General features: G+C 36.5%; 11 protein-coding genes across 11 annotated transcripts; 5 read left to right on the plus strand and 6 right to left on the minus strand.

Annotated features, from left to right (window-relative positions):
* The first annotated feature begins 134 nt into the window (after positions 1–134).
* EV154DRAFT_521632 (aldehyde dehydrogenase domain-containing protein) lies at positions 135–2005 on the plus strand. The gene is made up of 4 exons (XM_051602918.1): positions 135–349; positions 405–908; positions 974–1053; positions 1121–2005. The coding sequence occupies exons 1-4, from the start codon at positions 295–297 to the stop codon at positions 1970–1972; spliced, it is 1491 nt and encodes a 496-aa protein (XP_051453731.1). The 5' UTR covers positions 135–294; the 3' UTR covers positions 1973–2005.
* Positions 1970–3291, minus strand: EV154DRAFT_545367 (uncharacterized protein). The gene has a single exon (XM_051604651.1). The coding sequence runs from the start codon at positions 3189–3191 to the stop codon at positions 2082–2084; it is 1110 nt and encodes a 369-aa protein (XP_051453732.1). The 5' UTR covers positions 3192–3291; the 3' UTR covers positions 1970–2081.
* A 3225-nt stretch (positions 3292–6516) lies between these two features.
* EV154DRAFT_521637 (uncharacterized protein) lies at positions 6517–7833 on the plus strand. Its single transcript, XM_051602919.1, has one exon. It carries the CDS (start codon positions 6618–6620, stop codon positions 7602–7604), a length of 987 nt encoding a protein of 328 aa, XP_051453733.1. The 5' UTR covers positions 6517–6617; the 3' UTR covers positions 7605–7833.
* Positions 7834–8360: 527 nt separating this feature from the next.
* EV154DRAFT_521639 (pyridoxal phosphate-dependent transferase) lies at positions 8361–10137 on the minus strand. The gene is made up of 6 exons (XM_051602920.1): positions 10021–10137; positions 9715–9970; positions 9490–9621; positions 9098–9375; positions 8700–9039; positions 8361–8633 (listed from the first exon to the last, which is right to left on the minus strand). Exons 1-6 carry the CDS (start codon positions 10049–10051, stop codon positions 8534–8536), a joined length of 1137 nt encoding a protein of 378 aa, XP_051453734.1. The 5' UTR covers positions 10052–10137; the 3' UTR covers positions 8361–8533.
* Positions 10138–10533: 396 nt separating this feature from the next.
* EV154DRAFT_605713 (uncharacterized protein) lies at positions 10534–12908 on the plus strand. The gene is made up of 7 exons (XM_051607491.1): positions 10534–11027; positions 11087–11323; positions 11386–11740; positions 11806–12011; positions 12074–12343; positions 12402–12731; positions 12801–12908. Exons 1-7 carry the CDS (start codon positions 10548–10550, stop codon positions 12804–12806), a joined length of 1884 nt encoding a protein of 627 aa, XP_051453735.1. The 5' UTR covers positions 10534–10547; the 3' UTR covers positions 12807–12908.
* An 881-nt stretch (positions 12909–13789) lies between these two features.
* On the minus strand, positions 13790–15400 carry EV154DRAFT_449584 (PQ loop repeat-domain-containing protein). Its single transcript, XM_051597186.1, has 4 exons — positions 15005–15400; positions 14838–14932; positions 14711–14784; positions 13790–14644 (listed from the first exon to the last, which is right to left on the minus strand). Exons 1-4 carry the CDS (start codon positions 15056–15058, stop codon positions 13821–13823), a joined length of 1047 nt encoding a protein of 348 aa, XP_051453736.1. The 5' UTR covers positions 15059–15400; the 3' UTR covers positions 13790–13820.
* Positions 15401–16155: 755 nt separating this feature from the next.
* EV154DRAFT_521644 (nucleoside diphosphate kinase) lies at positions 16156–16945 on the minus strand. Its single transcript, XM_051602921.1, has one exon. It carries the CDS (start codon positions 16611–16613, stop codon positions 16218–16220), a length of 396 nt encoding a protein of 131 aa, XP_051453737.1. The 5' UTR covers positions 16614–16945; the 3' UTR covers positions 16156–16217.
* Positions 16946–17939: 994 nt separating this feature from the next.
* On the plus strand, positions 17940–19150 carry EV154DRAFT_521651 (mRNA triphosphatase CET1). Its single transcript, XM_051602922.1, has 6 exons — positions 17940–18163; positions 18220–18295; positions 18346–18461; positions 18520–18627; positions 18682–18891; positions 18943–19150. The coding sequence occupies exons 1-6, from the start codon at positions 17996–17998 to the stop codon at positions 19111–19113; spliced, it is 849 nt and encodes a 282-aa protein (XP_051453738.1). The 5' UTR covers positions 17940–17995; the 3' UTR covers positions 19114–19150.
* On the minus strand, positions 19130–20293 carry EV154DRAFT_554745 (phosphatase 2C-like domain-containing protein; the record flags this gene model as incomplete). The annotated part of the gene is made up of 4 exons (XM_051605222.1): positions 20147–20293; positions 19884–20096; positions 19521–19826; positions 19130–19467 (listed from the first exon to the last, which is right to left on the minus strand). The coding sequence occupies exons 1-4, from the start codon at positions 20247–20249 to the stop codon at positions 19130–19132; spliced, it is 960 nt and encodes a 319-aa protein (XP_051453739.1). The 5' UTR covers positions 20250–20293.
* A 171-nt stretch (positions 20294–20464) lies between these two features.
* EV154DRAFT_521656 (uncharacterized protein) lies at positions 20465–22793 on the minus strand. The gene is made up of 5 exons (XM_051602923.1): positions 22272–22793; positions 21865–22201; positions 21472–21806; positions 21102–21399; positions 20465–21041 (listed from the first exon to the last, which is right to left on the minus strand). The coding sequence occupies exons 1-5, from the start codon at positions 22774–22776 to the stop codon at positions 20573–20575; spliced, it is 1944 nt and encodes a 647-aa protein (XP_051453740.1). The 5' UTR covers positions 22777–22793; the 3' UTR covers positions 20465–20572.
* Positions 22794–24059: 1266 nt separating this feature from the next.
* Positions 24060–25960, plus strand: EV154DRAFT_470626 (uncharacterized protein; the record flags this gene model as incomplete). Its single annotated transcript, XM_051597857.1, has 3 exons — positions 24060–24626; positions 24677–25248; positions 25450–25960. Exons 1-3 carry the CDS (start codon positions 24444–24446, stop codon positions 25958–25960), a joined length of 1266 nt encoding a protein of 421 aa, XP_051453741.1. The 5' UTR covers positions 24060–24443.
* Positions 25961–27012: the final 1052 nt, after the last annotated feature.

Raw genomic sequence — 27012 nt, forward strand, 5'->3', positions numbered from 1 at the left:
CATGTTCATGAAATTTGCATAAATCAATAATATATTTTGTTTTTTTCTCACGTCCCGCGATAGTGTTGAAAATCTATAATTTACGTGACTTTGGATTGCTAACATAGTTTTTTTTATAAAAAAAGTCTCACACCCACCAGCTATTAAGATTAAGGGTAAAAACGATGACGGAAGAAAATCTCGTTTTTTTTTTTCTTTTTGGGTATGACAACAAAAACCTTAATTATTGCACCATAAATAAACCTTATCACACGCAATACCTTTTTATCTTTTTATCTCATTTTGCTACCACTCATGTCTCAACAAGATATTCAAACAGTTCGTACTTCTCACGGAAAAGAAGTCAAAGGTATATTTACATGATAAACACACAAAAAGTATATCTACTCACACGCTTCACCCAGTTCATACTCACCTCTTCATCAACAACGAGTTTGTTCCCGGTCACGGACCCTTAATTGAGACCATCAACCCTGCCACCGAAGAAGTTATCTGTGCTGTCCATTCTGCCGATGAGTCTGATGTCGATGCCGCTGTCCGAGCTGCCAAACTCTGTTACCGCTCCACCTATCGCAAGCTTGCCCCCGCTGAAAAGGGTCGTCTTCTCAACAAGTTAGCCGACTTGATGGAACGTGACAAAGACGAGATTGCCACTTTGGACGCCTTGGATAACGGTAAGGCCTTCACTATTGCGCGTGATGTCGATGTCACGGATTCCATCAGTTGTTTCCGTTACTATGCAGGTTGGGCTGATAAAATCCATGGTAAGACCATTGATACCACCTTTGATAAGATGTGTTATACGCGTCATGAACCTTTGGGTGTGGTCGGTGCTGTCATTCCTTGGAACTATCCTACCATGATGGCCGTCTGGAAGTTCGCTCCTGCTTTGGCTGCTGGTAACACAAGTAAGTAGAAAGCATTTTTTTTTTACGTTTGCAAAGGTTGGAATATTTATCACTTTTTTTTCTAGTTGTGATGAAGACTTCGGAACTTACTCCTTTACCCTTGTACAAGTTTGCTGAGCTCGTCAAGGAAGCTGGTTTCCCTGCTGTAAGTGACTTTTAATAAAAGGTGGGATCAATGTGAGAGATTAACCAAATATATGTATATAAAAAAGGGTGCTGTGAATATCATTACTGGTTATGGTCATACTACGGGTGCTTTCCTTACGGGACATCATGACATTAGCAAGATGGCTTTCACCGGATCCACATTAACCGCACGTAAAATCATGGAATCCAGTGCCCAAAGCAACATCAAGAAACTTCAACTTGAGTTGGGAGGTAAATCCGCACAAATTGTGTGTGCTGATGCAGATCTTGCTAGTGCAGCTGTCTGGGCTTCGGGCGGTATCTTTAACAACCACGGCCAAAGTTGTAACGCCGGTTCTCGTATTCTTGTACAGGAAGACGTCTTTGATCAGTTTATGGCCTTGTTTATTGCTGAAGCCAAGAAAATTGTGATTGGTGATCCTTTCGCCGAAGATACCTTCCAAGGACCTCAAATCAGTAAAGGTCAATTTGAAAAGATTTTGAATTATATCAAGATTGGACAAGAGGAAGGCGCTGTTTTGGCTTATGGCGGTAAGCGTTGGGGAGACAAGGGTTATTATATTGAACCTACCGTCTTCACACATTGTAAGAATAATTTCCGTATCATGCAAGAGGAAATCTTTGGTCCTGTGGTGGCTATCAGTACTTTCAAGACAGTGGAGGAGGCAATTGAGATGGCCAATGATTCCATCTATGGTTTGGCTGGTGGTGTCTATACCAAGGATTTGGATACCGCTGTCACTGTCTCCAATGAACTTCAAGCAGGTACCGTCTGGGTCAACTGTTTCGATGTCTTTGATCAATCTACTCCCTTTGGTGGCTATAAGCAATCTGGTTTCGGTAAGGAGCTTGGTAAATATGCTCTTCATGAATACACTCAAGTAAAGGTTGTTAAGATCCAAAGACAAGGCTTATAAAATAAATAAAATTGCGTTTTTTTTTCTGTGAAATTATATAAAGTGTTTTAATGATAAATAATAATAGTACAACCGCCAGGGGGAGGGGAAATTTATAATATATATACGTTTACTCATACTCCTTGAGTTCTTCATCTTCCTTTAATTGATCCGCGACAATCTTTTCTTGTGCTCTTCTTTCCAATTCCTTACTCATCCAAAGCTTGACGTCCAATTTATAAGTGGATTTAGATCTAAAGTAACCCAATTTCTTTGTCTCGACATGCGTGTAACCATGTCTTTTGACCAAAATCTCTGCCATCTTTGTTTGAAGTTCATCTGTGTCAGCATAGAGGTATTCGATTTGGTTGGCATGAGCCCAAAATGCCACGCGTTTCAAAAGAACCGTGGAAAGACCATGATTTTGACACTCCAATTTGACGGCTAATCGACGTACACTGGCTTCATTGGGCTTATGAGCCTCAAATAAGACACGAGTCTTTTCCTTCTTCTTTTCCTCATCCACTTGTGCCTGTGTGATGCCTCTAACCTTATACACTACATCGCGCACGATATCCAAGGTACCCACCAAAACCAATCGAATCAAATCATCCGCGATGGCCATATAATGTGCGGTCTTTTTCCATTCGGCTTCCTGAATCTCGGTAGAATCCACTGCACGAGGACGTTGTGAAGCGCGCACATATGGTACATGTTTCACGGACGCATCAAGGACGGGTGACAAGGTTTGATCTAAACCGATACAGCCCACTACCTCTTCATTTAATGTCAAGACCCAGAAATTACCCTTACGAATATCGTCGGGGGGTGCACCACGATAATACGCATCGGGTTCCTTTAAATCGTTTTCGATACCTTCGAGTACACGTTGGGTGATATCGAATTTATCCGTATACCATAAAAGAGCAATGAAGCCACCGCCAAAGACAACCAGTGTGATGAGGGCTTGTAAAGCGAAAAGGATCTCTCTGGACCAGCCCAAATTAGCCACAAGCTTGGGTACACGGGTAACAAGTACACCGTAAATGAGGATCCAGATGGGTGCAATGTAAAATGAGGAAAGTCGAACTCGAACTGCTTTAGGTACCATGTTGAAATAAGTCGAATAAAATAGGTATTGCACGAATTTTTTGTCGGTTTCGGCATAATAGGGTCGAAGCCCAATGTTGGCCTTGGGTTTAGGCTCTGTCTTGATGCTATCAACCTTGACTTTGCTCATTGTGGTATAATTAGTAAAAATAAAAAGAAGAGAAAGGGCTTATATAAAAAAACGAACTTTTTTTTATATATAGGTAAAGAGGCGTACACGTGCGGTTATGACTGGACGATGGGATCGGAGTACGTGCTCTGAACGATTGGATATCAATTGAAAGGTACAAGTCATCGTGTCTTTTTTTTTGGTAGCATTCTACCCGTGTAAACTTTCCAAAGGAGAAGGACTTGTGTACTATTCTATGCACCTGTACATCTTTTTTCTCTTTAATATTCGCCTTTGTTTTTTGTTGTTGTTGTAGTGAAAACCTTGTACGACAATAGGGAATAAAACACCAGCCCCATATGTCAAAAAAAAACAAAAAAGCCCACTAGCCCCGCACAGGGCGTTTTTAATTATCTATTGGACTTGGATTTTTTTTCTTTTATGTAAATGTAAAAGGTATACATTGAAGAGATGCTTATGATATCGAACTTATCTATTCAAAAGTATTTATAAAAAATCGAAAAAAAAGTTCAACAGGCTGCTTGTATGAAAGACTGAAGAAAAACACCGCTTTATTTTTTCGATTCATGTCATTAGTTACTTGTAAATGCCGTGTTATTTATGTTACTGATATACGTGCAAATAAATGAAATGAGTAATGTCAAAGATATGAAGATGCTTATGTAAATGCTTAATAGTCAGAATCTTATGCTGATTAGTCTAATACGTTATAAAAACTTGCACAGGAGAAATAATTTTTATGCCGACAAGAACGTTTTTATTCTCGTTTCTTATCGTCATTATTAGAAAGCGCCGGAATCTGTACGAAGTTAAAAATTCAGAATGTAAGATGTTAAGCTGAGAAAGTAATAAACTCAAAGTAAAAGGAAGCAGTTGAGGAACAGACCAAAGTTTATCAATGAGGATTTGAATTATTCTATCTCAGCAAATCGAGGATTTGTAACAAGCGGCCCAATCACTCGTTGTGTAAAAGGCCTTTAGCGCGAATATTCGGTTGTCTTGACAACGCTAAAATACCTTTTGTTTGCGATTAACTGAGTTACTGATATCTGCTAAAATCATGCTTATGGATTATATTTATTTCTTTTTCTTTCCAGAAAGTGCATAAAGTCCTCTCAAAGATGTATTCTGAATATATAAAAGTGGAATATACTAAAGCATCACTTAACAGTAAGGAATCATAATTAAAAACAAACTAAGAGAGGAAAAACAATACTTCAATTTCCTTTTTAAATTAAAAATCCCTCAAACCCCCCATTTATTATTAAGCTCATTTGTAAAAATGTTACTGCTCGCATAAGCCTCGTGTTACATAAAAATAGTGCACACACAAACAAAAGGGCATTTTAATATGAATTTATTTATGTCTTGTAGCATTAATACAGTTTTATTTTTAAATGAAGTTTAATGGTTATCATGTGTAGATATAAATGCCTGTACTGTAGTGATTTATAAAACTAAGAAAGTATAGAGTTGTACTTTCTGGCTTTCAAAAAACGCTAAAATCAACCATTCATGTTCTTTGATTCTCACTCGTGCCGAATTACCCCACATTTCATTGGCTCTAAGTTCGAGTAACCTATATGTACGTGAGATGAGGGCTTTGGACACATTAAATAACTGGCAGATCTATTTAGCGCCTCCCCCGCCATCAAGGTTAACCTATTGCGAGCAAAGAAAGCATTCGTTTATTTATAACTACGGGTAGCAAAAAAAAAGTGTACCAATAAATTTACTTTGATCTGATTCTTCTTTAGATTTTGTCATACAAACTCGCGTGGCCCAACCAGCATTCTTCTATTTCTACTATAGAATGAATTACCAAGAAGATCAGAACTGGTTGCTGAGATAAAATGCATTCTCCTCCGCGCGCGCTCTTTTCATTCTGGTTACGCTACACGTAATTAGAAAGCTCTTATTTAATCACCTATTGTGGATGTTTTATATATAAAAGTAATTAAATATATTGGAAACTTTCCTGTGGATCTTTTTATTAGCCTATGATGAAATGGTTACGTAGCTTATTGTTCTATTGTTTCTTTTAAAAAAACAGCTTTTTCCAGAAAAATAGATGGTAAATTGAATGCCGAACATTTTCATAAAAAAAAAAAAAAAAAAAAAAAAAAAAAAAAAAAAAAAAAAGACCTATAGGATGTCTAGATCTGCATGCAATTTTCACACGTGTATTAATGCCTCACCGTTATTTGGCATACGTTGGTTTTCGGTCCTACCATTTCCTTTTGGCCAAGAAAGGTTAATTATGACCCCACTAACCTTTTTTTTTCTTGCTCCTGTAAGATTCAATCCGGATTCAGTATGTTTACATTATTATGACATTACCTTTTAATTTTTTTATTGTGTCTTATCTCAACCCTCTCAAAAAAATATATATGCAGGTGTATAAATGGCATGACATGATTATTCATCAATTACTGTTTATTCCCAAAATGTTACACCATTGCAAGAAATACTGATCCATTCATCTGTGTTACTTGGTTTATGCAGGTTTTTTTTTATCAGAGTATACAAGCTATTATGGCAGTATGAATATAGTAATTATCAACGATATATCCGTACAAACCTTAATTTCTCGCTTTAAAAGGGAAAGAATGAGTTTCTTTTGAAAGACTACAAGGGTTTAATATAAGTCCATAACGTATAGCAGGCAAGTGAACCGTAAAAGATGTTTTAGAAAACGGGCAACAGTTATTTTCAACTCTTTGACAGAAAGTGGCGTTCTGAAACCAAACTTTTCTAGCCGCGGCTGTTTGCTATCAAACTATATATAAAAAAAAACTGTGTCGAACCAATTCGTTACATCAATCAGCACTGGCATATGCTAATTTAACACCGCGATTTTGTTTGTTGAACTAAAAATTAGAGATGGCCGATGCTTTCAACCCAGACATCATCTTTACGTAACAAAGAGCGGAAAGGTCGAGACTTTTAGCTCTAATACTAAACGATCATTTAATAGCTTGTTGTGTTTAGTTATCCCCAAATCTATACAAATTAACCACCTAGAATTTGTGATTAAAAAACAAAGAAGAACTTAAAAGTAACTTTTTAAACGTTGGGGAAAGGAATAAAAAGAGGTCGGAAGCTAATTAGAAAAATAGATCTGACTCGATAGGACAATTATTATGGGATTTTTTTAATAATTAATTTGGAATATTCTATAAATGAAAATAGGCTACAAATCTAGATGGTTACATTCTAAGAACAAAGGGCAGTTTACTATCATTTTGACATAAATCGCTCGAATTAGGCGATACCACCTGAGATCACCTGTGCCTGTCTTTCCAAACTCCACTTTGATTGAATTGCCGCATTCCTTTCGTCTCATAAATAAAAAGGGAGGGAGTGGAATTATTTTTGTGAATTTTCCTTTCATCATCTTTATTTCTTTCTTTCTCCAAACCTTACATGTTTTCTCCAAAATTAATTGTATCCACATTTAATAACGATACCAAGGCCAATTCTGTTAGAGTTGAATCCCCTGCTTCTTACTTCTGTTCTACCAACCACTATGAGCAGCAGTTGAATATAGAGAACATCCGCAAATATTCCTTATCGGATGCTATTCGCTTAGCCTCTCAAGCCAACATGAAGCATGATGCTAACGGTTGTTGTGATTGTAATGTTGTAGCTGGCTATTACATTACCGCAGTACGCTATGCTCGTGAAAGCGCTCCTGTTATTTGTAATCGTGATATGTTTGATTTGGTCTGGCGCATGACAAACTTGGTGCTATCTCATCGCGAGACTAGCAAATACCAGTACCTGAGCTGGTATGAGATGATCACGCTGGAGCTTTGGGAGTTTGCCAAGCAATTAAAGGATGAGTCTTATGAATGCGATCAGCACATCCCTACTTACGGTGCAAATATCAAACGAGGTTCGATAGACTCGGTGACCAGTGATACTAGCTACAATGAAGATGCCAACGATGAGGAAAATTACCGTAGAGCCATCCGTATCACAATTTATAATTGTCGAGCCTTGGTGTATGAACAGTCAAGTGAGCTCAACCAAGCTATTATATATTACCGAAAGTGCGCCTCTGTACGACCCACCCCCTTCGAACCTCAACAATTCTTACAAAAATCCGCGTTAGATTCCATGCAAAGGCTTATCAGATCTTTCCCCCAATCTCCTATATCAAGACAAAGACCAAGCTATAGTGGTTTTATGAGCTCCGATTCTTTATCCACTTCAACAACTACATCCTCTAGCTCTTCCGTTGTGTCCAGGTCTCCCATGAACTGCTCTCATTGCGGTATTGAGAAAATAACGATGCCTGTTTGTGCCAAATGCAAAGTGCAACCCTACTGCAGTATACGTTGTATGAAATCACATAAAGATACCCATAGTTCTGTTTGCGGATCTACTTCAAAATCCAGGTCATTTTAAATACTTATCTTTGGGCATCGCACAAAGAAAAAAAAAGATCCTCTATACTATTTATTGCACTCATCCTTATCTTACACTTGAATAATTACGACCTCCACCCCTCCTTTTTTTTAGCAAAAAAAAAAAAAAGAGAAAACTTAAGTACGACAATACCTCTTTTCTATCTGTACATTTGCATTGTAAAACCTTAATTTTAATAAAATATAATTTACAATTTCATGATTATAAATGCCATTTTTTTTTATATCTTTTTTTGGGATTTCTTTGTACTATGTATAGTTGTATCGACTTATTTGGTGTAAAGTGCCTAATAGGGTGGTTTCATTTGGCAATTTCATTGTTTTGGTTATCGAGAAAGAAAAACAGACTATTTTACATTGATAGTTGAGGAGGAGCTGTTATAAAAATGGGGTTAACATAGATTAATGTATTTCCTTGGCAAAAACCCTTACTTTTCAATGTTGCTTAGCAAAGTTGGATTACTCACTTCACTAATGTATTTTGTAACCTTTTTTACTGTATTCGTAATCCAAATACAGCATCCCTGAAGTCACCAAGTAACCAACGAATACATCTTGTAGTTCTATTTGTGTTTTAGTATCGCCTTTTTAACTAAACTGACGTAGTTTTTTTTTCGTGTAATTTTTAATTTAAAAGAACTTTTGAAACATCCAAAATTAAAATCGTCGAAATTTCCATAAATGTTACACTTAAAAAAGAAACAATTATGTAATGATTTTCATACTACATGATAAATTGAAACAAAAAAATAAAATATTCTGTTTATTGTGTTTTAAAAAAAAAACGATTTCTAGCGTGTGCGTGTGTGTGTATACAATGGGTTATATGCCAAAGGAAATGTTTTTAACAAAAAAGAAAGAGTCGTTCATGCAGATGTTTCTTTTTTTCTTCTTCTGAAATTGTGGTATTTAAGCCTTGTAACCAAGTTCCTTTAAGGATTCAGACAAGACCTCAACAACCTTATCGATGTGATGACGCTCAGGTTCCATAACAGAGATACCCATATGACTTTATAAAAAAGAAGCTCCCGTTAGCTATAAATTTTTACCCTCTTTACGTCTTTATAATTCTTACCCAATTCTGAAATACTTTCCAGCCAAACCGGTCAAAATACCACCAGCAATTTGGACACCCTTACCAGCAAGAGCAGGAACCAATTGAGGAACCTCAATACCTTCAGGCAACCAAACAGCAGTCATACCATTAGCAGAGCTCTCCTCAGTTTGAGCAAGAGGCTTCAAACCCAAATCACGGATGGTTTGTCTGAACTTTGCAGAAACCTCACGATGTTTTTCGAAGCGGACTTCCATAGGTTCGCTAGTGATAAGCTTAAGAGAGGTATGGAGTGCATAGATTAATTGGACGGCAGGGGTAGCGAAGTATGCAGGTTTACGAGATTCGTATGCTTGCATGACTAATCCACATCGAGTTAGGACACACCTTCTCACTTCAATTTAAATAAATTTACTTACTAGGCAACCACTTCTTCCAGTTGGAATAATAAGCAACAACAGGAGATGTTCTGTTCTTGAAAACATCGAGGGCTTGTTGAGAGACAACAACGACAGAAAGTCCAGGAGGAACACCCAAACCCTTTTGAGAACCTGAAATAACAACATCCAAACCCCAAGCATCGAATCGGATTTCTTCGGAACCAACTGAACAGACACCATCAACAATAACCAAAGTCTCTGGGGAGATAGACTTGACAGTTTGAGCAATTGTCTTAATATCAGACAAAACACCAGTTCTAGCAGGAAAAAAAAAAAGAAAAGAAAAAAAAAAGAAAAGAAAAAAAAAAGAAAGTCATAGATTTAGACTGTGAGACTTTTACATGTGATATCAACTACCGATGTAAACTTACGAAGTATCAACGTGAGTGACGGTAACCATCTTGTACTTCTTTTCCTTCAAAGCTTCCTTCAAAGCTTCGTTGGTAGGACGAGAACCGACTTCAGCACGAAGGGTAGTGACTTTGGCACCATAAATTTCCAAACTAAACAAAAAAATAAATAAAAGGGGGCGGATGAATAAATAAAGTTCATCTATTTTTTTTTTTTTCATTTCCCCCGAATCACTCCGTGCTTACCATTCAGAAAAATGATCACCAAAGTAACCAGTGTTTAAAGCCAAAACTTCGTCACCTTGTTCAAGAATGTTAACCATCATGTCCCAACCTAAAGTACAAGAGCCAGAGACAATGAAGGGTTGGGCAGTCTCAGTCAAAACGACCTTACGGACCAATTCGATACTTTCACCAAAGATAGGGACGAACTTGGGATCAACGTGAGCGGTAGCAGGGGTGCTCATAGCTTGCAAGACGTCTTCGTGGACCTCAATAGGACCTGTCGCATGTATGAGTTTAACGCGAAATGATTAAGAGCTCAAAACTTACCAGGAATCATACAAAGCTTGTGGGGTGCCATTTTATTTTTTTTAGTTTAGAAAGTTTGGGGGAAAAAAGAGTAATCAAAATCAAAAAGTAACGAAAAACGAAACTTAATGCAATGGAACGTGTGACAATTTGTGACAAGCTTTTGATTGTTCAGTATAAAAGATAACGAACTTCTTTCCCAAGCTAGATCATAAACCAATGATAATGCCTGAATTTTTATAATTTTTAAAAACACACGGTATAAATCAGGACTTTTGTACAGGGTCGCACGGAAAAAAAAAATCTGAGCTGTCAGTAATAATTATTACCCCACACGCTATCATGTTTTCTGATTTCGGAATAAGTTAGATTACGCTTTAAAAAAGTCCAATGCATTGGAGTTCGAAAAATAACCTGTATAATTATTTTCGTAAGGAACTGATATAAACTTGAATTGAGGTGCTGGAGTTCATTTAGAGTGTGCAGTCCTGTCTTGATCTCAGACAACCCTTTTTTATTTGCGTGTGCGTTGAACTCTACGAAATAAGATGTCGAATACGCTTCATACTTTCCCCAAATTCAATAGCCCCATAGTTAGTCTTAAATTCAGCGACAAGGCTGATTTCGTTCATTGGTATAATGAAGCATTAATGAAACAATTCCACTGGGTCGAAATCCAAACACCCAGTTACTTGAAGGACCAACTTCTTCAGACACAAACAATTACCACGAAGATTCCCGAAACCCGTCTATACACCTGTCAAGGTCAAATCAGACAGAAGCTAGAAGAAACATTATCAGATGTCGATTGTAAAGCGAAACTCCTCATGCATGAAATGAGCGATGGATCTATTGTGGTTGGGTATTACTGGAAACACTCAGATCATGTCATTAACGATATGACTGAACTTGTTGCCTCTGCCTTGCCCATTGATATTCAGAATTGGCTAGAAGAGCACGCTAATACTTATATGAATTGGAAGGCCATCAAAAATTTACTACGTATAATCAAGCGTAATCCTTTGGAGGTAAATCTCGCTGCTGTAAACATGTTTATGGAACAACACCTAAAGATCTTAAGTCACAGCTCAAAATAGACAACAGTAGCCATTCATTTCCTGTATCTCTATATAACCACTATCAAGATGTCCAAGTTATTGTTGATAGTCGAATAAGTAAAGCAAGTAAGAAATCCCAGACAGAAGCTGATAGTATTTCTCTGTGGATGAGACAACTGAAAAGCGAGGATTATGTCACATTGAGTTTAATTGGGGAGGGACAGCAAACGTTTGTGTTATCTTGGGTTTCCCTTTGGCAAAAAAAGGTATTTACTCAGGGAGAAAATGTATTTCCATAACCGACATGTATTTACATCTTTGAGTCTAGTTGTTACAAAATGCACAGGATTGGGGTATCGACTACATTCATAATACATACAATTTATCCGGAAAAGAGGATAAAATAACCCATATATTTACTATTGTTGTTAAGGATCCTGCTACTGAGAAGGGTGTACCTGTCTGCTTTCTTGTCACGGATAATGAAGTCACTTCAGCTTTATCGCTGTGGTTCTTTTGGCTTAAATCCAATTTTAAATTGCAAGTCAAACAAATTATCACTGACTCCTTTTCTACCGAAGTTTTTTCCATAATAGCTTCATACAACAACAACATAACAGTTACTATGTCTCATTGGCATATTGAGCAGGCGTGGGAGACACAAATCGAAAATCATGCAAGTGGTAGATTTGCCATTTTTGGTTACTCATGTTGATTTATTCTAACACTGAAGCCTTTTAGATCAAAGTTGTCGGCTCGTTTCAAAAAACTTATCGGCTACAAAAACGTGTTCGTGAATTCTTAGACTGTATGATGCATGCTCCAAATGAAGCATCTTTCCACCTGAGTCTTGTTCTTTTTAAAATAGAATTTAAAAAATTCAGCTCATTTATTAAATACTTTGAACAAAATTGGGTTGTCAAGAAAGAACTCTGGTGTAAGGCCTGGAGGGAGGTATGTAGTTACTCATTATGTACCTTGATCATATTAACACTTATATATGATTTAATATTTAGCCAACCAGTTTTGATTTTAACAACTTTATGGAATCATATCATGCTCATCTGAAACCTTTTTATCCTGGTTCTGTCGACCCTCTTCGTGTTGATCGTTTAATTTATTTATTATCTCAAGCTGTTATGACGGACTACCAACAAGAGTCTTCTAAAGCTTTACATGGTAATTCAGATCGTCAGTTGACTGAAATTGAAGTAGAACGAGAGAGAGAGGTATTAGCAATCAAATATAGTAAAGCATGTACCATGGTTGAACACACAGGAAACAAAGTAAGTAATGTTATCAGATCGAATAAAGGGAGTTGCATATTTATATCGTTTCAAACAGCAGTATTATAAGTGTAAATCGGTCAAGAAGAAAGACATTGCTTACGACGTGAAATCACATGATGGTTTTTTAAACTTTTGCGATTGTGAGGAAGCCCCTAGTCTTTGTAAGCATATTTTTCTAGTTAGCCGGATATACCATCTGCCTCTTTCTCTCAGCAAGCATAGAAAAGCTACAGCTGTCCTCGATACCGAAAGATATTTGAAAATGTTTGTGAGTACGGTAAGACGAGTAGCTCATAAATTCCGAAATTCTCCTGATAAACTTGCTTTGATTAAAGATATCTTACAAGAATACTTGAAATCATTGGACATTGTTGAAACATCACACCTACCAGATTTAAGACAATCTTAAAAATATTTTTATTGAATAAATTTTAATATCTATTTACACGTCTACCTGTAATGAATAACCCGTAAAAATAAGTTTCATTCGACAGTTTTTACTATCAGCATCGCTGTCGTGTGTTCTCGTTTATACGTTGGTGGGTATAATATAACCCTTCCCCAACTACTTATGGACAATGCAGTGAAAAAGGTCAAACTTTCTTTATTACATCTGAATACTGATTTATCTCGAACATGAAGCACGTGGTCTGTCACGTATTTGCACCGGATCTTATACTGATGTATGTCTCAATTCGATGAATACCCACTGGTTCATCTGTTGGATTAGAAAAAATTTATTACGGCAGCTTTTAAGTTTATTGATCGGCATAAATTACTATAACATTTTCTTATACCGACTCTTTCTGTAATAACTTTATCAATAAACAGGATTATATATTTATGCAATTATACAACTTTTTTTTTGAGACTATTCATGCTGAAGGCGTGATCTTATTCAAAAAGCTTTTCAGAATCCTCCATCCCCCCTCACGATATGCAAGTGTAGAACCTCAAGTAGCACTCATCTGTTCATTTGACATGAATGACATATACAAACAAGCTGTGACAATCTATTTGGTTACAATTATAATTAAATTAGCAAATCAGTGTAACTGCCCCTCCCTCCAAGTGTCATTTTAAATAATTGATGCTCATGTTTCATGATTTCACTATACGGGGATTGTCCATGCAAGTCAAATTAAGTTCGGAAAATATAAATGCGCTGTTACATAGCGTGATTACGCTAAAGTTTAAATGCGGGTCTCTTGCTATTAAAGGAGATATTACTAATATGGAAGAAATCATCATTTTTAAGAAAAAAAAAAAACCGTCCATTACTGTATTTGTTAGTGATGACTGTAATAAGATAAAGAAATCAATGTGGCTATTTTAAGCTTTTTGATCGTATGAGAGAATGCGCAAGGTAACATCATTTGGTGTTCCTCGGGTTTTGCCTTCCGTAATATATAATGTGATCAGATAAAAAAAAAGAAGGGAATTAAGAGATGGATATTTATTTTTTATATACAGTTTAAACAATTTGTTCAGTGTTATGTTTGGTAGTGGGCTTTTTGTCGGTCTTCTTGTAAAATAAGAACTGGCAAAAGATGGAGAAATCAAACATTAAGGTACCTGCACTACCAATCAAATAAGGTAAAGCTTCTAATAAGGAATCGACAGTTTGCCCCGGGTGAGACAATATACTGCTTGCATAAGTAAGATTACCACCAACAGCAAATACAAATAAAGAAGCGGACAGGCCTTCTACTGACTGACGACGGCGGTTCTTTAAAAGCTGGGGGATACGTGACATTAGGTAAAGACAGGTACAAGACCAGGCAAATACTCTGCCAATCCAAACTAAATTATCTTGAGATAATTCGAAAGAATCGTCGGAAGACATTGTTGTAAGACCTTGATTGTTGGAGGTCAAGAAAAGAGTGGAGGTAAAAAGTAACATTCCCATAAATTTGGTAGTCTGTTGCTGCTGCTGCTGCTGCTGCTTCTTTTTCCCGCTGACCATGATTTCGTTGTCTAGGGTATACCATTTGGAGGGTGAGGCGGAGGATGAGAATGGTGTTAATTCACTTTGGATAGCGTGGCTATTGATATCAACTGGGGTATGGGCTGGGTGTTGGAATAATGTATTTGCAGGCTTCTTTTGCAAATCTTCTTCAAAGGTATCAGTGGTGGGTATAATAAGATATTCTTCATGAATTGGTTTCGCCTTAATTTTGTTGTAATATGTCCATTGACATAATAGACAAATGTCAATTGAAACAAAATAAACCCCCAGATATAGCTGGAATGGTAATTGATGAGTTAAGAGAGACCCTATTAAATTTGCGCTATCCCCTATTTTAAAAGTCTTAGCTATATAATTCCCCTGCATGTTATCTTTTTTTTTTTTTCATGTTTTACCTGCTAACCAAATTGATAGGAAATTGAGACTTAGGCCATCTGCTGATCCGCTTTTGTAATTTGCTACTAGTTGACTATAAAAAATGTTAATACATAGTTTATTGTTTATATTAAATAAAACACATACGGTAATTGGGCATTTAACCAGAGTAATATAGAGCAATAGCCTAGTAATAAACTTATCGCGTCTTGTTTGCCATATACGCAATCGCCAAACAATGTCTATTTAGATCGGTCGTGTTACGTTAGAAAAAAAAATTACGTCTATTTTTTTTTTTTCGTAATAATACTTGCATTAATCCACTGAATATATGGCATGCCATCTTGAATTGGTGTACAGACTGTCATTATATGGTGTGTTGTGTGTGTGTGTGTGTATTTGTGTGTGTTGTATTATTTATATTAATCTATTATTTATGTGTATGTAGATAATTCTACGTCTTATTTACAAGTGGAAAGAAGAAGATAAAAAAAAAAAAATTAGAATATCGATTTACCCTTTTTATTATCTTTGAGATAGAAAACGAGCAAAAAAAAAAAATTTTTTTTTGGGGGGTGACATATATCAAAAATGGTCTTTTTTTCAGGTACTCATTTAAGGATAGCCGGGTGATATCACAAACAACTGTTCCGATGACCTAATTCGTCACCTCCTTTGTATTTCATCATCACTCGTCCTCTTTATCTTTGTATAATAACATTAATGCACAAGAAGAAAGGGTTGTGGAGTCTTAAACAATGCCTGACTCATAAAAGCACACTTGTCTGGCCTTGAAATAATGTGCAAAACAGTGACTCATCCTCCCTTAATGACCTAAAGTGCACAGGACCCTTTGTTGGACTATTTGGTCACATTAAGGATCAGTGTACTTTATTCCATTTATTAAAAACCAATTGAAAAGTCGCTTATCTTAACTAGCTGCGGTTATTTTCTGCCGTTTATTGGCATCACTCCGAATGCTCAAGTGACCTTGAAAGATACACTTCAATATATTATTTTTATTTACTTTTGAGGTAAACAAAGAAACCCTTCGTTCTATTTTGTAAACCAACTTGTTATAATTCAGGAACACTTTGTCATGCCATTGTAAGCTAAATTAGTGTTCATTCATAAGCAGTAAACAAACATATTTACAGAAAGATATGCACCCGGCTACATCATAATTTACAGGATTTGCACCAGGCAAACGCTCCGTACATGTATAAAATTGCCGTCCCCGTAATCAAATATGTGGATATTAGAATTATCTGTATTAACGATGATTTCATTATGATATTTGATAGGAAATTTTTCTGGGGAAATAATCATGGGATGCCAATCATTATTTTTTGACGCAGACAAAGAGTGTACAAACGTGGTGCACTCATGGTATTTTCTTTGTGGCAGTTAAATTACATAATCCCGGTTAAAATTTATAACAGGACAATGAGTCACATATAAAGAAAACTCCGTTTTTATCGGCATGACATGGTGTGAATAGTGATTTATTATGGTAATTTTTTCTTCTTACAAATGCCTTGTGTGGGTGGGGTCCTGCTCAGCAAAGAAGAATTTTATTTCCTTTTCAGCTGACTCTCTTGAATCACTCGCATGGATTGCATTCTCTTGAATATCAGTACCATACAGAGCCCTGATCGTTTTAGGAAATGATTGTCGAGCCATATCAGGGTTTGTTGGTCCAATCAAATCGCGTAACTTAGGAACCGCCTTTCTTCTGGACAGTGCAAGTACTCGGATGGGACCTCTTGTCAAGTATTCAACTAATGATGGATAATAAGGTTCTTCCTGTTTGTCGCTATACCAAGCAGACACTTGTTCGACATCCAATTTTTCCGTTTTATCATTTATAATCTTGAATCCATTCTCTTCGATAATTGCCTTAATTTGGCTTTCGTGAGACATACCATCCGGCTTAATTACTGCTAAAGTCACGCTAGGTTCATCACAAAGAAAAGGTAATGCCAACTTTGTGCAAATGTCATCTTGCAAATCCTCTGGTCGTAAGAATATGGAGTTGCTCGGAATCAGTACCAGAAAAAAAAACGGGAAGTAGAATAAGATAAGTACAAAGAGTACTTTGATGGATTCAAACATGTTCAAGATGGTTTTAAAAAAAGGACCTTCCTCCCCGACTTATCTGATGAAGACCCCGCTGCTCAATAATAGCTCATTAGTAGCTCTCTAATGACGTTTAAGTTCTCATCAATTAAAGTTGCGGACAGCCAAACTCTCCTCAGTAACAGCCAAAGTGCACGTAGTCACAACGTAAGTTCTGTGATTTGGCTTTCCTTTAGACCTACAAACAAAAATATACAATCAAAAATAATGTAATAATTACTAATATTTTTATATTGAACGATGTATACTTATTTTGGCAATTTTTTGATTCAGTCATTATGTTAGTGTGTCAACTTAATATTACTGAACATTTATAATTAAAGATTTACCAAATGATATAAATACCAGAGCAATTTATGTAGTAAATAAAGGATTATGTTATATTTGATTGAGATTATAGTCTTAAAAGCTTGGTAACTCTTAAAAACCTCTCAATCCGGTGGTATCTGCATCAATGAATGTTTATTACACAAGGCTAAATACGATATTTATTTCGGTGATGTCAAAACTTTTGGTATTTGGGTAGTTACCATGAAAAAAATATTCTTCGATATGTACCTTATTATATAATAAAGATCCACTTTGTACAAAAATCAAACCATAAAAGTGGTCAATGATGTTAAATATCCTCCTTACACTAGCCGGATATTCAACATTATGAGTATGGTCATGGTCAAACGCTCGATGTAAATCAAGTTAAAATCAGCTGTCATCAAGGCGTTAAGCTTCCCCCTATCATATAGAAGAAGAAAGTACAAAGAATCCAGATCTCTCTTTTAAATTATGCCAATGTCTCCTCACACGTTAAAAAATAGAAGGAATATCTGACAAGTTTTGACCACAAATTTTGATTAATGTGACTCTAAAAAAAATAAAAACGTGTGTTGAAACGAAAAGAATAAATCATTGGTGAAGTCGAGCTTGGCGAGTCGTTTAAATTATAGGATTGTGATTAATTTTGATACGTTAGGTACTAAGCTGTCGTCATTTGTTGGAATAAACACAACACAACACATATAATAGCATGGCATTATGAAAATAAAATCTTGATTATGGTGTTACTGAATATTTCATTTTTAACTGAGCATCTTACTCAACTTAATTTTTTAGCTGTATAATTTAACCCCCCGGGATGAATAATTTTTATTTCTTTCTTTTCTTCTCAAATGGACAGTAAAAAAAGACCCGCCGATGAAGACATTGAACTTCCCCCCACCAAGAGACATACAGTTGTAGTGAGGGAACCTTCGATATTTGGCATCAAACCCATTGACGACATTACAAAATATATTGCTGACTTCATTGCTCAACATGTCACACTCGAAAACGTGGAGGTAAGCTCGATTTATACAATTACTTTTAGTCGTCTAATTTTTTTTTTTTCTTGTAGATCGAAGCAAAGTTGGGTGTCTTTATCGATAAACGTACAAATAAGCGCCTTCAAATTGGTGCACATACAGAAACGGGTAAATCCTTATCTAACCTGCGTCCATGCTTTATTTTAACATTGTTCTAGTTTTGGATGATTTCCGTCAATACAGATTTGAAGCCAACATGCCGTTGGAACAACATCGCCACTTTAACAACATTTTAAATGAGACTGTAAATAGAACTCAAGCACGCGATTATAAGGTAATTCTGGCATTGTTGTTAAATCGATCCAAGACTCAAGCTTTTTTTTATACGTTAGGGAGAACGTGTAAAGTATAAGCACACGATTGAAACCGATCGTTTCTTTGAAAGTCCTACCAACCATAGAAACAGATACAGAGTGACAACTGAACAGTCCACTGGAAAGGTTTGTGTTGTCAGTGAAAGTCGCACACGTCAGGAATTAAAGCAGATTGCATAGGTTGTCGAAAACGGCATTATTGAAAAGATCCGAGTTGCTGATTTAAATATTCATTCACCCAATCAACCACTGGATTTTAGAATCTCCATCAATCTCGAACAGCCAAGAGAAAAACCTTCAACTAACCTCATTTTTGAACGTAACAAAGACAGAATATCATACCAGCATGGAGGTATTCAATTCGATTTGACGCAAGTGAAAGGATCCGCTGTAAGTTTACGAATAAAAATCAAGGGGAAGAGACTAATATTATGTTTAAAGGATCGGGATCCCGATGTACGTCATGAGTTGGAACTGGAATTTGCAGACTCCAAAGCTTTGGCAGCTGAAAAGCAAAAACAAGACCGTAAAGAAAGCTCACATTATCCATCTATGATTGAGGTGTTTGTAAATAATATTCGATTGTTAAGTCGTAGTGCCTTGAAAAAATAAATCCTTTTTTTTTTTTTTATTGGGGTGCAATTAAAATTGCTTTCTTTATCGGTAATGGAGGTGCAGGTTTTGAAGCCATCCAATCGTACCAATCTTGGGTTGTGCGTCGACGTAAAAAGGCTATAATCACAACCGTCATATTGTCACATCCGATACCTGCCATATTGGCTTTTTCTGCTAAGCAGTAATCCATGAGATCTTCGCAGATGGGTCCCAAGGATTTATGCTCGCATAGTTTGTTACGTACAAAGTCAACCACTTGCTGGTTGCTGAAACAGTCCCATATGCCATCACATGCGAGGACTACAAATTCATCATTGTCTGTCAATAGATGTTCTATGATATCTGGTTCAGCTATTGAGAGGAGTAAGTGTCTATGCCATGCCTCTTATTAATGATTAACGTACCTGTCACGGCTTGTTTATCTGGTGTGAGTGCCGTGTTGGTTTTAAAATTGAAATCACCCAGTGCTCTGGATAAGGCTAAGCTTCCATTCACTCGACCATTCTCTACATATCCACCTGCATTTCTAATTCGTTGCTCCTCTATGGAATGTTTAGGTTTATGGTCTTGTGATAATGGAATTGCTTTTCCATCTCTTGTGCTGATCACCGCTCTTGAATCACCAGCATTACTTACATATAACACATTATTTCTCGTCAGCATTGCTGCCACGGCTGTACATCCAGATGTGTCCTTTTCAAAATCAGGGTCTAAATATATCAATGTCTTAATAGCTTATTCCATAATCTTTGTTCGCCCCATCTCACCTTTCTTCAATGCCTCATCAATGCCATAATATCCACTGCGAATAGCATCTCGATACCTACCTCTTTCAAACGATGGTGACTCCATGATTTTCTTGTAAAGTTCCTTTGCACTGTACTTTGCTACCGCATCGCCTCCATGTCCGTCAAATACTGCAAAAAAGCTAGCTCCTGTATTCTCATACGAGATTATCGTTGTATGTGCGTCTTCCATAGCTATTAAATAATTAGTATGTACGTCATTTTATGCCTTTTCTTACACTTACTGGTACGCCAACCTTGCATACTCGACGACCCGTATAACACTCGTTTATCGTTCCCTTCTGTTGTCTTTTTTTCAGTAATCGGCTCCGATAATGTCTGTCCCATGGCGAAATACTTTTTTTTTTTTTGGTGTAAGGAGGGTTGAAGAGAAAAATAACTTTCCGGCCCATTGTTAGTTTTTGCATCTTTTTTTAAACAAAAAATATATTCACTCCGATGTTTATAACTCCGATGATCCAGATTGGATGTCTTTTTCTTAGACCCTTTTTTTTCTTCTTCTTATACAGTAAACATGTAAACAATCATAACTATTTGGATCATCAGGAGAGAAGAGGCAATAACAACAAATTTATTTGTGGTAAATCAAAACAAAAAAAAAGATATGAAGAAAGATAGAAAAAATGAGTTTTAATTGAAAAAGCACTAGTTTACAACTTTGCCTTTAAAAGCAATGGAGAATCTAAAGGAATTAATTGGCGTTTGGATAAGATATCATAGATCTCATAGAGGGTATCTTCATCTTCAATTGTAGCCGGCATATTGACTTGCTTTCCGTCTACCATTTCTCGAATGCTTCGTCGAAGTACTTTACCGCTTCTTGTCTTGGGTAATCTGGGCACAATCACGGATATTTCAAAGCACGCAATAGCGCCTAAATCTCGCCGTGTTGCCTGCACAAGTTCTTTAAATAACACATCGGCCTCCATAGCTTGACCTTCATGTGTCAGTACGAGAATACCCAATGGTACGTGTCCTTTCAGTTTGTCTGGTAAAGGCACTACACAACACTCGGCCACCATCGGATGCGCAATTAAGATCTGTTCAATCGTACCCGTGGATAAGCGGTGGCCTGCTACATTGATGATATCATCGGTTCTTGACATAATATGTACAAATCTAGATGCAACTTTAGTCTCCCTTGCTTTTTATCCCCCATTCTTCTCTATTATCGCTTACCCATCCTGATCAATCATTCCTGCATCACCTGTATCAAAGTATCCAGGATACTTATCAAAATAACTCGACTTGTATCCTGCTTCATTCTGCCACAATCCAGGAAATGCACCAGGTGGCAAGGGTAACTTCAAGACAATGTTACCAAATTGATTGGCTTCCGTTGCCTCTTCCAGCGTACCTTCTTTTAATACCAATATACGAGATCCAGGCACTTGCTTACCGGCAGAACCCCACCTAACACCTTCCCGTGTCTTTTCCTGTAAATGACCCGCACATGTAGCTGTCACAGGCGATCCCACTACAGTCCTTATTATTAGCTTTTTTTTTTCCCTCTCTCTCTCTCTATTTCAAAAATGCTTATCATGCTTACACTCAGTACTCCAGTAATTATCGATCACCGTACAGGTTTTATGCACAAGATTCTGGCACCATTTCAAGGTTTCTGGATCACTTCGCTCTCCCGCCAGGAATAAAGATGTTAAGCTAGACAAGTCATACTGTTTCGAGAGTAAGGCGTGAGGATCTTCTCTGGCAATGGCACGTACAGCTGTCGGAGCTGTAAACATGGTTTTGACCTTATAGTCGCTGATAAGTCGCCAAAAGGTGCCAGCGTCAGGGGAGGCAATAGGTTTTCCTTCGTATAAGATAGTAGTAGCTCCAATTAGCATGGGGCCATATACAGTATAACTATGACTCACTGCCCATCTAAAACAACAATTATCCTTTAGTTTGGTTTTTTTTTTCATGTTTTATAAATAGGTACCCGATATCGCTGGCTGTAAAAATGGTGTCACCTCGCTTGATATTGAACACATAATCAATCGACCATCTCAAAACCACAGCATGCCCACCGTTGGTTCTGACTACACCTTTAGGTACACCCGTTGTACCACTCGTATAAAGAACATATAAAGGGTCCTCACTTTTAACAGATACGCATCCTTTAAATTGTTTACCGTTTGTTTCTATGCGTGCCATCTCCTGGTCAAAATCACGATCGCCTTGCGCATAATTCATCAATGATCTCTGTCTCTCTCTTTGAAGTAAAAGGCGGATAGGTACATGATGATTGGCCAGTCTAAGTGCTTCTTCCAGAAGTGCTATAAATAATATATATTAGCTTAAGTTCCCCCCGCCCCTCAAAAAAAAAGAACCGAGATAATCACTTACGTTTATACGGAATCACGCGTTTCGGTTCAATGCCGCAGCTTGCAGTCAATACAACTTTTGGTTTACAGGCATCAATTCTTTTTGCCAGCTCTTTGGGCGCAAAGCCTCCAAAAACGGCACTATGAACCACGCCTAATCTAGCACACGCCAAAAACGCAAACACGGCTTCAGGCACCATTGGCATATAAATTAAAACTGTATCACCTTTATGAAGTCCGTACGAATGGAATACACCAGCCAAGGTTTGTACGCGGTCCAGGACCTGACGATAGGTATATACCTGCTTGGTGTTGGTAACAGAAGAGTCCCAGATAAGACAAGCTTGATCGCCTAATGAGGCGACATGACGATCGAGACAATTATAACAAGTATTGAGCTTTCCGTCGGGAAACCAAGTATAAGGGTTAGGGCCAGGACGTGAGCCAAGTACCGATGTGGGCTCAACAAACCAGTCAATGTCTTGCGCAGCTTTTTTCCATAACTCTGTGTCAATTTCTGAAGTCATGTTTTTGTTGTTTTTGAAAGAAAAAGAAAAGACAAACAAACGGATGCATCATTTATACACCACTCACGCGTGAGAAAAACCCCCTCATATTCTCATGCACAAAGTATATGTATTCTCCCATGATTTTTAGTAGATTCTTTTTATTATATCAGGTAAACAGGTATACTTATTACGACAGATAAACATATTGTATCAGTAAGTTATTCTATTTCTGTCTTAAAACTGAATATATATATTTATATATCATTGACTCTTAAAACCCAACATAACGTCATAAAGGTCTTTAAGTTATTCGCTAAAAGTACACAAACCATCATCTAGGGGTGTCGATATTCGTTCATTTGTTGGAATATGTTCGTCCCTTTATAAAAGTTATCTACAACCTGATCAAAGTTTAAGTATGCACCTTTAAGACATCTGCACCTTAAGTTGAGCCATTTGTTATAAAATGCCCCATATGTGTTAACACATATTTTACTACCCCACATTGCGCTTATTTAAAGTATTTTCACGTTACACAACATAAATAACTACAACGCGGTTGCAAATGTTCTTGACCAAGGTTCAATTACAGTATTGGCACTTTATATTCAGACAAGGAAAATTTATTTTCAGATAAACCTAAAAATGTTTTCAGATGAACAAAAATATATTTCAGACAGAAGTAAAAAAGTGATTCAGACTAACGTAATATATATAAATATATATATATATACAAATAGAATAAAAAAAAAAATTCCAGACAAAGGCTATCAAAGGATGTATCCTATGAACTTTACAGTTTTTATATTCTGCATTGATAGTTCATAATGTAATTTTATGAGCTCTTTTTACACAAATCCTCAGTTAAAACGTTATAACAGTAAAAAAAGGGGAGAAACGGAATTTCAATTACTATAAATGACGTTGACTTTGAGCATTATAATGTAACTTGATTTAATTGACAATACATCAAACAGTGCTTCTTTCACAAAAAAAAATATGAGACCTCGTATTTACCCAGACACAGAAGATTTTATAAATGCCAAAATAACAGCTAAACTTGCTAAGATGGGGGACGAAACGAGTACCAGCACAATGAATCAACCTGCTGGTGGAAACAGAGGTAAAAATGCACTGTATATGTTCAAGTATATAGCCAAACATAATAACTCATAAAATAAATCAGGCCTAAAGAGAAAGGAAACATTTGAAGCGAAAAAGAAAAGAGTGTGGCTAAAAGAAACAGGACCACTGCGTCTTCAAGCTCATCGACCCTGATTTGCAAGTCTTGTGATACAAGTGGTCATTCTTCTGCGAGAAGTAAATTGTGCCCTAACCATAACTATACCTTACAAGAATTGATCGAAAAGGATCTTGGTGCTAAAAATCAAAGATATACTATATCTCTTCCATTAAAGGGCTTTTTAAATGAAACAGATGATGATGATGACCGATTACAGAAGGCCGTAAACAAGATCCAGGATCTATCTAGTTTCTTACGTCTTGTTTTGTTTAAAGCTCAAATCTTTGTCAATGACTACATTTTACAATACCCCAAAAATTTGTCCAATGAATTTTTTCAGCAAAATTTCTGGTATTCATTGTGTAGAGTGGTTTGTAAACAGCTGTCGATCAAAGACTTTCAGTTAAAGTATGTCAATATTCACCACTTGGAAGACGCATGGATGGAGCTTAATAATCTAGAAGGAGTAAACTTAAACGTAGAAAAAGATGGGCTGAAAAATTATGGTCAAGTGCTTGCAACTGCATGTGAAACTACTGCGATGTGTTACAATAGCTATTACATTGAGAATTTTCAGAACATTATCTGCAACTACTTCATTTATATGATTTGTAAAGAATTTCATGTAAGTTACTATCAGGAAGCACTAACAAGTTATTAACAAACTTAACTTAGGACGCTAAAAAATCTGTCATAAGGAAACTTGTATATGAACATGTTTTAGATCAAGTACTGTCATCTGATCCTGTTGCCGTCCTAAATGATGATATCCTCCCACCATTAAGCCAAGAAACAAAAATTGGTTTACAGGCATTTATAAACCCTTTAATTGTGGAGCTCAAGAACCGCTTGCCATCGTTCACAATTACAAAGGCAACTCAGAATACTGCCCCTTTTGGTATTTTACCGGCATTAAGACACATTCTATCCAAGTATGAATCAATCATTGCGGAAAATTCTACTTTACAGAAGCATGACTCAGAACCAGGAAAACCTCAAGATACGGTTCAATCTGGTGAAAAAAAAAAGAAGAAAGATGATAAAGCAAGGCATTTTGTACCGCCAAGAATATTTAGCCTGTTTCCCAATCCAGGTTTGCAGTGGCGCTTTATCAAAATCGATAGTCAAAACGTTACTGGTATATTCCCTGGCTCAAACTTAAAGAAAGAAAAGGACGAGACTTTATTTAGCTTCACACAAAGGTATTTTTATGATTGTTTTAACTTTGCCAAGTTAAAAGTTAGAAGGTACATACGAAAGAAAGAGCATTGAGAACCCTCTTCATATAATATTAATAATAAACATTTTGTCTATTATTATTAGCCTTAAAGATCTGAAGGAGCTGCCTGCAACCAACGGCAAGATGTTTTTGAACGGAATGTACACGATGGTTATACTTGCCGCTTACTAGTCTGTCGTCGTACTGAGCCATTTTCGTCAACTAAAAGCATTGCCCTAGAACTCGATGACTTTAACACTGAAGAGGTAAATACTTATTTTATGCCATGTACAGTTGATCCCGGAAGGAATGATGTGTTTGTATCCTACCATGGAGACAATGATGTGAGACGTCTTTCTTCAAAAAAATACTACAATATGGGCGGTGTTACGCAAAGACATAAACAAGAACAAGAACTCAAGAAAAGCTTGGGTATTGATCAAATTGAGACCAATATCCCCTCACCTAAAACCACGTCTCATGATACCTATATACTGTACATTACGTATATTCTCCAACATATTGATACACTTTTTAATTTTTACGGGTTTAGAACTACCAATAATAGATGGTGTAATTATATTGCATCACAAAATAGCATAGAGGACGCCGTTAATATCCTTTCAAACGGATCTACAAAGTACAAGAAAAGAAGGAAAAATAAGAAGAAGAGTAAAAAGAGAAGGAGGTCCAAAATAGTTGACTCTTTAAAATCTAAACCGAAAATTATCAAAAGGTAAACTTACAAACAAACCCTGATATTATTGTATTTTAATAATGAAACTTGCATGAAGAGAACATAAAGAGAAATTCGAAGAAGGGGATCGTAATAAAATGCCTTTAATCATCTTTGGCGATGGACTTAATAACAAAAGCCAAACAAAGTTTAAGGGTTTACGCTCCGGTGTAACGGACAAGCTTTATCGACAATTGAAAAGAAGGAAGAAGCTTGGAGAGTTACTTCTTGTTGATATTAACGAGTTTAAAACATCAAAGGTTAGTATATTAATGTTTATCAATACCTTCGACTAAAGTTATAGTTTTATAGACATGCAATTCTTGTTTTAGTAAGGATTTAAAAAACATGAGGTGCGGTACTGACGAAAAATCCTCACACATCCATCAAATATTGATTTGTAAACGATGCAATATTTTTTGGAATCGTGATGTGATGGCTGCAAAAAATATGCTTGCTATATCTCAATCCAGTTGGGATGGCCAAGGCCGACCAACTGTCTTTAAAAGACTAAACGCCACCTCCAGTGTGGTTACCTCGTCTCACTCAAGTGAGGAGAAGGTTTAAAGATTTTACAGGTAAGCCTTAGAGTAACTTATGAAATTATCCGAAAACTAAATTTCATTTGTCTGATTTTTTATTTATTTTGTCCAAAAAAGGTAAGTCAATGTCTGAAAGTAAATTTTGATTCGTCTGAAAAAAAATTAACATTGAATTATAAATGTGAAAACTGTAATGAAACAATAACGAACAGCAATTCTGAATACGAGCTACTGTTAGCCATATGTCTCAAGTTGAATTTCACTTTTTAGTTTAGTCCCGATTTTTTGTAGTTTTGTCTCTTTGCTATTTCATTCACCAATGATATACTGGCAACCACGTAGTGAGATGTATTACCCAGTATTACATAATACAGCAGGATATTGATGGTAACTGTAGGTAGCAATGTTTCAATGGGCTTATCAAAGTCATATATCTCATATGACATGTATTCATGGAGTGCAATTGTAGCAAATTCAGAGATTGTTTTTGTTTCCATTTGTCACAATGATATAT

Source organism: Mucor mucedo (assembly GCF_025094135.1).
Source record: "Mucor mucedo strain NRRL 3635 chromosome Unknown EV154scaffold_110, whole genome shotgun sequence".
NCBI classification, from domain to species: Eukaryota; Fungi; Mucoromycota; class Mucoromycetes; order Mucorales; family Mucoraceae; genus Mucor; species Mucor mucedo.

Bases quoted from the DNA above. Each gene is read 5' to 3' on its own strand.
- EV154DRAFT_605713 (XM_051607491.1), top strand. From the start codon at position 10,548: ATGTCGAATACGCTTCATACTTTCCCCAAATTCAATAGCCCCATAGTT. The intron at 12,012-12,073 runs GTATGTAGTTAC...TTTAATATTTAG, and splicing joins GGTGTAAGGCCTGGAGGGAG to CCAACCAGTTTTGATTTTAA. The intron at 12,344-12,401 runs GTAAGTAATGTT...CGTTTCAAACAG, and splicing joins TTGAACACACAGGAAACAAA to CAGTATTATAAGTGTAAATC.
- EV154DRAFT_449584 (XM_051597186.1), bottom strand. From the start codon at position 15,058: ATGACAGTCTGTACACCAATTCAAGATGGCATGCCATATATTCAGTGG. The intron at 14,933-15,004 runs GCAAGTATTATT...CGATCTAAATAG, and splicing joins CATATATTCAGTGGATTAAT to ACATTGTTTGGCGATTGCGT. The intron at 14,645-14,710 runs GTAAAACATGAA...CTTTTAAAATAG, and splicing joins CCTATCAATTTGGTTAGCAG to GGGATAGCGCAAATTTAATA.
- EV154DRAFT_521639 (XM_051602920.1), bottom strand. From the start codon at position 10,051: ATGGCACCCCACAAGCTTTGTATGATTCCTG. The intron at 9,971-10,020 runs GTAAGTTTTGAG...TACATGCGACAG, and splicing joins CAAGCTTTGTATGATTCCTG to GTCCTATTGAGGTCCACGAA. The intron at 9,622-9,714 runs GTAAGCACGGAG...TTTTTTGTTTAG, and splicing joins GGTGATCATTTTTCTGAATG to TTTGGAAATTTATGGTGCCA.
- EV154DRAFT_521632 (XM_051602918.1), top strand. From the start codon at position 295: ATGTCTCAACAAGATATTCAAACAGTTCGTACTTCTCACGGAAAAGAA. The intron at 350-404 runs GTATATTTACAT...CGCTTCACCCAG, and splicing joins TCACGGAAAAGAAGTCAAAG to TTCATACTCACCTCTTCATC. The intron at 1,054-1,120 runs GTAAGTGACTTT...TATATAAAAAAG, and splicing joins AGGAAGCTGGTTTCCCTGCT to GGTGCTGTGAATATCATTAC.
- EV154DRAFT_521644 (XM_051602921.1), bottom strand. From the start codon at position 16,613: ATGTCTCACGAAAGCCAAATTAAGGCAATTATCGAAGAGAATGGATTC.
- EV154DRAFT_521637 (XM_051602919.1), top strand. From the start codon at position 6,618: ATGTTTTCTCCAAAATTAATTGTATCCACATTTAATAACGATACCAAG.
- EV154DRAFT_521651 (XM_051602922.1), top strand. From the start codon at position 17,996: ATGGACAGTAAAAAAAGACCCGCCGATGAAGACATTGAACTTCCCCCC. The intron at 18,296-18,345 runs GTAAATCCTTAT...ACATTGTTCTAG, and splicing joins TGGTGCACATACAGAAACGG to TTTTGGATGATTTCCGTCAA. The intron at 18,892-18,942 runs GTAAGTTTACGA...TTATGTTTAAAG, and splicing joins CGCAAGTGAAAGGATCCGCT to GATCGGGATCCCGATGTACG.
- EV154DRAFT_545367 (XM_051604651.1), bottom strand. From the start codon at position 3,191: ATGAGCAAAGTCAAGGTTGATAGCATCAAGACAGAGCCTAAACCCAAG.
- EV154DRAFT_521656 (XM_051602923.1), bottom strand. From the start codon at position 22,776: ATGACTTCAGAAATTGACACAGAGTTATGGAAAAAAGCTGCGCAAGAC. The intron at 22,202-22,271 runs GTAAGTGATTAT...TATTATTTATAG, and splicing joins ACGCGTGATTCCGTATAAAC to CACTTCTGGAAGAAGCACTT. The intron at 21,042-21,101 runs GTAAGCGATAAT...AGTTGCATCTAG, and splicing joins GGAATGATTGATCAGGATGG to ATTTGTACATATTATGTCAA.